The sequence below is a fragment of the Colobus angolensis genome, unplaced genomic scaffold (assembly GCF_000951035.1).
Source record: "Colobus angolensis palliatus isolate OR3802 unplaced genomic scaffold, Cang.pa_1.0 Scaffold344, whole genome shotgun sequence".
Classification (NCBI taxonomy): domain Eukaryota; kingdom Metazoa; phylum Chordata; class Mammalia; order Primates; family Cercopithecidae; genus Colobus; species Colobus angolensis.
The window spans coordinates 1,134,370-1,142,617 of record NW_012116755.1 but is presented as its reverse complement, the minus strand read 5'-3'; the positions used below and the strand labels follow the sequence as shown (position 1 = coordinate 1,142,617).

Below are 8,248 nucleotides of genomic sequence, written 5' to 3'. Positions count from 1 at the left end.
TCGCCCGGCTAGTTTTTTGTATTTTTTTTAGTAGAGACGGGGTTTCACTGTGTTAGCCAGGATGGTCTCGATCTCCTGACCTTGTGATCCACCTGTCTCGGCCTCCCAAAGTGCTGGGATTACAGGCTTGAGCCACCACGCCCGGCCTTACAATCGGGTTTTATACCGAGATGTTCCATTGCCCAGGGACGGGCAGGAGACAGATGCTTTTCTCTATCTCAATTGCCAACAACCGCCAAGAGGCCTTCTTTCCTCTTGTACTAGTCCTCCTCAGCACAGACCCTTCACGGGTGCCAGGCTGGGGGATGATCAGGTCTTTCTCTTCCCACAAGGCCATATTTCAGACTATCACATGGGGAGAAACCTTGGACAATACCTAGCTTTCCTAGGCAGAGGTCCCTGCAACCTTTGGCAGTGTGCGTGTCCCTGGGTACTTGAGATTAAGAGAATGGTGATGACTTTTAACTAGCAAGCTGCCTTCAGGCACTTGTTTAACAAAGTACACCCTGCACAGCCCAAAATCCTTTAAACCTTGAGTCACCATAGCACATGTCTCTTGCAAGGACAAGGTTGGGGGTAGGGTCACAGATTAACAGCATCTCAAATACAGAATAAAATGGAGTCTCTTACGTCTACTTCTTTCTATTTAGACACAGTAACAGTCTGATCTTTCTTTCTTTTCCCCACACTGAATCAACAGCAGGGAAACTTCCTGTCAGTTATCCTCCAATTAGAATTGGGGGACTTTCTCGAAAATAACAAGAGGATTGCCTTTTTGTGAGGAGTATCTGCTGTAAGATGTTAAGGACCCTTCATAAGGGAAAGGTTTCAAGAACCCCTCCTAATGTAAAGAACACTATTCAAAGGCAGGAACCTGGTTTCCTGTCTAATACATCCCAATCTACTACTGTTTAATTATTTTCAAACTTCTCTTTTTTTCCCCCATTTGGTCAAATAAGCCAGCAATTATTTTCAAACTTGCAGTCAACCTTTAATATTTAGCTCAAATGTGAACCTCCACACCTCTTCCATGTGGGAAATTTTTCTTGACTTTTCCAAGGCACTTCCTCGTCTACATTCTCAAAGAATTTTACAAGTTTCCACTGCAGGACTTTCTAGTCTGATTACACTCTGTCTTCCTCCACCAAACTTACAGGTATGGCATGGGCTCTGGGGCTAGGACTTTTGAACAAGTTACTTTTTTTTGCACCAGTTTTTTCAATTGTTAAATGGAGACGATAAAAATAACCACTCTATAGGGTTGTGGTAATGAATAAGTGGGTTACTACATGGCAACTACTTAGAAGAATGCCAGCTGGTAAGCATTTAATAAATAGTGCCTGCTGTTAAAGTATTGAGTCTGTATGTCTTCATACAGTACCTATTTTGTTGCTGTTAGAGAAGAATAAATAATGAAGGGAAGTGGATAATTACTGCATATACTTATTTCAACCCGCACAACTTTGGAAAACGGCAAGGCAAGAAACAGTATTTACTTCTGGAAATCAGAAAACTGAAGTGCCCAGAAGTTCACTAACTTGCTCAAGTATGTACAAATCGAACCCATGTCCCCCGACCAGGGCTCTCGAACAGCCTCTCCTCCCTTCATGGCAAGTTTGCCCTAGGCCTCGGGCCTCTGCTCCAAAGGCCCTCCAGGAAGGAAGACGCCCTGCCTCCCGAGGGAGGCGCTGGAATCTACCCGCAGCAGCCTGGCACAGAGGAAACCGCTCACCACGCACTTCCCACCGCGCTCCCCTCACGAACCTTGCGACAGGTGCCTGGGCGCTGCCCTGTGGAAGGGAGTAATTCCCGGACGCGTCCCGCCGGCGTGACGTCAGCAGTCCGCGCCTCAGCCAATAACCACCGCCGTCTCCTCTCTAGGAAGACGGGAGCGGCTTCCTCTCTGTGGTTCCTCCCCCCTACGCAGCTACGGGTTTCGGGTTTCGGGATTCGGTGCTGTGCGGGATGAGTTGCCTGCAGAAACAACCCGCCAGCCCACCTGACTTGCGTCTTCCAGTACAGGGAAACGGAATGGAAGTCAGAAGGGTCGACCACAAGGAGCTCTTACTGTGCATCAGTTCATCCTGCAAGTCCGCCACATTTAACTTCCTATGTTACTGTCCTTTGGGGATTCTCAAGGCTTTTCACAAAACTGGCTTCCACCTTCCTCACACACATCCTCACCTGGAAGAAAACTGACCTCCTCACAGAAACCCCTGACACCTTACTGACCCAGGATCTTTGTTCAGGTGGCCAAAAAAAAAAAAAAAAAAAAAAAAAGTCTTTACTTTTTAAAAATAGTTTTCACAGATTTGGCATCTCACACTAACAGGAAGGTTCAATGGTGGGAAATTACCTGTATGTGACTTTGGTATTGTATAAACCAGAACTACACTTTTGGTAAGATATAGATTTGAGATTCAATTCTGACATTACCTGTTTGACTTTCAGCAAATCAAACATCTTCTCTTTTTCCTTGATTCTAGGATGTGAATAGTAACTCCTATCTTCCTTGCAAGTGTGCTTTTAGTATTAGAGGTGCTTGTCTACATTAAAGAGCTTAGCATAGCCTAAAGCTCCATCAAAAGTATCCTTTGATTTCTTTGCTTTTTTATGGCTTTTAACAGCCATTAGGCACTCCATCCCATCAGCATCCCCAAGACACTGTTCTCTCCTTCCTTTGACAAGTGGCTAATTGTTAGTGGCATTGCCTGCTGGAACTTGAGATCTTAACATCTTCTACCCTCATCTTCCTTTAAGAGACCACATTTGGTGCTCTGCTCCTAGAACTGGAAATACAGCCACATCCTCATCTACATGCTTATATTCTCCTCTATATTCCAGTCCTCTCTACTGTCATATGCCTTCTCCTAATCATCCGCTGCCAACCCTAACACACACAGAAATCCCACAACATGAGGCTTTATTCTAATGTTAGGGAGGCTTTCCGTTTAATGGAAAAGTGAAACGTAGAGCTTAAAGTCAAATTAGACCTAGTAACAGAAAGTATCAAAATGTAAATGAAGATCTTGAGGGTATCCAGAAATATACCTCACAACGTCCACTTAAATTCCTATCAGTACATACATTTTTCTCTGATTAAATCTGAAATTTCTCAAAGACAAACCAGTCTTAGATTCTATTATCCTATTTAAACCTAGACATTAGAGTTTAAATAGACATCTGTAGATTAATCACAAAATCATAGCCCAATTACAAAATGTTCTTAAGAAATAATACATTGAGAACCAAACAACAATGCTGATTTACTTGTCAGATTTTGATATTGTAAATAAACTTTTAGAATGGCTAATTAATGGCAGTTAACTGTCACGCAGAACTCATTTTATTCTCAGGACAACCCTAGGAAATATCCCCATTTTTCTATTGGGGGGATGGGTAAACTGAGGCTCAGAAGGGATAAGGTTACACCCACTGAGCAGCAGATAAGGCATCAAACTCCAGACTAGGACACATTAGGACACAACATTTTTTGTTCAAAATACAAAATATTCATACTAGCTACAGATTGAGTCTTACATTCCTAGGAATTTAGGAGAAAAAAAGGTGCTTTCATACAAATCTTTCCATAGTCATTACATTCCAAATTTCACTCTCCAGCATGAAGCCTCTGATGTCGAAGAAGTGCTGAACTGTGCCTAAAGGATTTCCCACATCCAACACACTCATAAGGTTTTTCTCCAGTATGAATTCTGTAATGCTCACTAAGGTGTGCTTGTTTGCGGAAAGTTTTTTCACACTCACTACACTTATAAAGTTTCTCTCCGGTGTGAGTCCTTTCATGTTCAACAAGGGAAGAGTTCTGAGTGAAGGCTTTACCACATTCAATGCATGTGTAGGGTTTCTCTCCTGAATGAATTCTCTGATGCTGCATGAGACATGCACTCTGATTAAAGGCTTTCCCACATTCATTACACTTAAAAGGTTTATCTCCAGAATGACTTCTCTGATGACGAGTAAGGCATACGCTCTGACTGAAGGCTTTGCCACATTCTGTGCATTTATACGGTTTCTCTCCAGTATGAATTCGCTGGTGTTTAATAAGGGATGGGCTCTGACAAAAGGCTTTTCCACATTCATTGCATTTATAGGGTTTCTCTCCAGTATGAATTCTCAGATGCTGAACAAGAATTGCTTTTGTTTGAAAGGCTTTCTCACATTCATTACATTTATAAGGTTTCTCTCCCGTATGGATTCTCAGATGTTGAGTAAGATTTGACTGTTTACAGAAACAACTTCCACATTCACTGCACACATAGGGCTTCTCTCCTCTGTGAATCCTCTGGTGCTGGGTAAGAGATGATCTCTGAGTAAAGAACTTTCCACATTCACTACACTTTGAAGGTTTCTTCTGCATGTTAACTCTCCAATGTTTCATTTTGAGTGATATTTGGCTGGAATTCATGCTGCTTGTAACACCAAATTCATACTTACAAAATTTTTTTTCCTCACAGATGATTATCATTAGAGTAAGACTGTTCTAGGAAAGGTTGCTGTGTGTGTGTGCTCACACACATCACACATGCATTGCTGTCCTCTCATTCATCCTTGCAGGATTCCCCTTCCTCTTCCTTGTTCAGCCTGCATTCTCAACTTCTCCAAAAGTGAACCCCTGATGATCAGCCTCTCTGAAGAGAGAGATTAAGTTGTGACAGGTATTAGGAATTCTATAAAATTCCATATCACGATTCATTCTGAAACAATCAAATACTAAAAACTAACCCAGGTAATTTGGGATCATTCAGATTTGCATCCACAGTGATAAATAACTGGAAAATATGAAAGGAATAAGTATACTAGACTTGGACATATAAGTGTTAGGGAAACTTACACTTAGTCTCTACTCCTCAAAAAACAGGAATTATAATTCTATTTCCTTAGGTTGCCTATAATCATGGCAGACTAGTGATAATCAGAGTTTCCCTTCTAAAACTTCAAATGTGATTCAGGCTGTAACTTTCACTAGGCCTATCTCACCAGTCCTTCCTTATTCAGTCACCTTTACAGGTGTCTTACTGGATCGCTCTTTCTCTCCACAACATTCACCATTTATAGTTCTCTCCTTAAGTCTAACTGGAAACCTACAGGTTTGAAAACTAGAGTCCTGCTTACTGGAAGAAAGTAAGATATTACTCTTTTGTTTCAGGAAAATTAGAGAAGTGGTCCTTAAAGAAGAAGGTTTAATTGGACAGTAACTTGACTACAGCATCATGGTCCAGGTGCTGGCCCTCACCTTTGTAGCAAAAGAAATACTTCAGAATATGAAGTATACTAATCAGATTTATAAGGGGAATGAGAGAGAAAATAAAGTCACTTTATTTATTTACAATGAAAAACTTTTGTGCTCAATATAGAGCTGGTTAACACATTCTCTGGACTTTAGAAAAACAGTATGTGAACCCAATCATTGTCATTAGAGCACTCTTTGGGAAACAAAGAACTGGAGAAAGAACAAAATATTTAATTGATTATAACTAAATGATCATCAAATTTTGAAACCCTGGTGCCCTAAATAAGCTACACGGAATTAAAGAATGAATATTCAGGTGCTGCACATCAGAGCAACCTCTTCCCTAGTAGGTGCTGGAGACACTAACACATTCTTTTTCTCTGAGGCCCATTTTTGTCTTAGTTTTCTAATCATGTAAATAACACAACTATATATCCTCACTTTAAAATATTTAGATAATACAGAAGTATATAAGATAGGCCAGGCATGGTGGCTCACACCTATCATCTCAACACTTTGAGAGGCTGAGGCAGGAGGATCACTTGACACCAGGAGTTTAAAAGCAGCCTAGGCAACATAGTGGGATACTGTCTCTACAAAAAATAAACAATTAGCTGGGTGTGGTCATGTGCACCTGTAGTCCCAGCTACTCAGCAGGCTGAGGTGGGAAAATCACTTGAGCCCAGGATGTTGAGGCTGGAGTATGCCATGATCACGCCACTGCACTCCAGCCTAGGACAGAGCAAGACCTCGTCCCTAAAAGAAAATTTTTGTTAGCAAAATAAACCTATTCCTTGATTATCAAGTTTGGAGTATCTTCTTTCATTCCTTTTTTCTTCATATTTTTCTACACACATATAGCACTTAATTCTCTTTACATAAATGAAATAGTTCTACAGGTTCTGCTCTGCAATTTGCTTTTATTTCCCACTAAAAAATGTGTCTTAGAGATCTCTTCATGTTGGTACATATGGATCTATCGGGGGTGAGAGTCAACTGATACATACTGGTATATCTGTACAAATTGTTCACGACTACCTGCTTGGACAATGCCTGTACCATACTGTTTGTTAAATATGTTGACTATCTTACCTAAACGTATCTTTATCTGATGTATTAACTTACAGCATGGATATGCTATATACAAAAACAAACTCCAGTTGGTTTAAGCAACTAGATGTAAAACCAAAACTCTAAGCACATTTTTAATTCCTTTACTCATATTTTTCCAAAATAAAAAGGTTTTTATCTTATCATACAAAGAATGCATGCTCATTCTATTAAATGGTCAGCTACTCCAAAGAGGAAATCACTTGAAACCCAGTTACAGGAAATAGAGTTAGTATGTTGATGGACTTTCTTCTAGGTATCTCCTGATGCATATAAACATAGATACATACATAAGTGTTCATATATTATGCATACATATTAAACTAGACCAAATTCTTCAGGACACAGTCATATTCTCTTCACAGAGTTCCCATAACCGAAGAATACAATTTACCCAGAATTATTTTACTAAGTTTGACAGACACCCAGGCTCCATGTTGCCTTTTGATAGCCAGTGACAGTATCAGTTGCAGTAACTTAAGCTCTCGTTCTAAACACGGCCAGAAACCCATTCCATATTCTCTGAGGAAATACCTAATTACATTTGCAATTGGGTCTTCCAATTACTACCCATATTCCTAGATCCAACCACTACATCATTAAGGCATCATACTTAGCAGTTCAGTAAGTGGTTTAAAGATGTGCTACCAGATGACTGTAGAGTCTTCAGTTCAGGTACTCTGATAAGAACTTAGTACACTCTAACCAATTATTCCATAGCCTTTTTCACAGTGGGCCACTCTCACTGATTTGAGTAAAATGGTACCCATTTTTTGCGTGGTTCTACATTTTCAGTCTCCTGGGTCCACATATAGTGGACATTGGTGGGTCCCATCACTTCTGATGGCAGTCTCACAACAACCACCATCCTGGACTCTCTAGTTAAGAGTTAACTTACCAAGAGACAGGTTGTTAGGCACACAAGCAATACTGGCTTTTCTCCTGGGGGCTCTTCTCTTGAGGAAAGGCAGGAATTTGAGGCACTGAGGGAGGAAAAAGAGCCACCCATAATTTACCAGCCGACTTTCTACATATTCTGGATTCGGGGTAACTCAAGAACATCCCATCTCTAACCAAACGACCATTTTAAGTTTAAATGAAAGAATATTGTTATTATCCTAGAGGAGTATCTCCAATGACAAAATTAGTGAGTGGGTACACTTCAGAGCTATGTGGCAATGCACAAAGAGGGCAGGTTGTTCTAAGGACTAAGCATCTGGGGGTAAAAATTTCTTTATAGGAGATCAGGTTGGAGCCCAATGGCTCCCCTAAGCCTACTGGAAAAGCCATTTATTCCAAAAGTCAAAGGCTGCAGGGCTACAACAGAGGGCAGGACCAGTAATAGACTCAGTCAAGAGGTGTGGATTCTAGTCTCAGTTCTGCCACAATTTGTTCAGTGACCTAACGCAGGTCACTCAGTCTCATCCATTTCTTAAATGAAAGTGAAAAGCTAGATAATATTTAAAGCTTCTTCTAATATCAACATTCTATGATGCTTTGATTCTATATAGATGGGAAAAGAGCAAAAACCTAAAATCAAGCCCTTCCAGTCCATCTTTGATTGAGTCTGTTTATTCATTTATTTGAAAAGTACTAAAGGAGCTAGCAGTGAGGTGAGTGGGTCTTGTTAAGAACAGGCTGAATGAATGGGTGGCCTACCCCTCCACACCTGTGGGCGTTTCTCGTTAGGTGGAACGAGAGACTCGAGAAAAGAAATGAGACACAGAGACAAAGTATAGAGAAAGAAAAAGTGGGCCCAGGGGACCGGCGCTCAGCATACAGAGGACCCACGCCAGCACCGGTCTCTGAGTTCCCTTAGTATTTATTGATAATTATCTTTACCATCTTAAAGAAAAGGAAGTGGCAGGATAATAGGATCATTGTAGG

General features: G+C 40.8%; 1 protein-coding gene across 1 annotated transcript; it reads right to left on the bottom strand.

Moving 5' to 3' along the window:
* Window positions 1–2,306: 2,306 nt before the first annotated feature.
* On the bottom strand, window positions 2,307–7,344 carry ZNF501 (zinc finger protein 501). The gene is made up of 2 exons (XM_011952639.1): window positions 7,260–7,344; window positions 2,307–4,649 (listed from the first exon to the last, which is right to left on the bottom strand). The coding sequence occupies exon 2, from the start codon at window positions 4,484–4,486 to the stop codon at window positions 3,611–3,613; it is 876 nt and encodes a 291-aa protein (XP_011808029.1). The 5' UTR covers window positions 4,487–4,649; window positions 7,260–7,344; the 3' UTR covers window positions 2,307–3,610.
* Window positions 7,345–8,248: the final 904 nt, after the last annotated feature.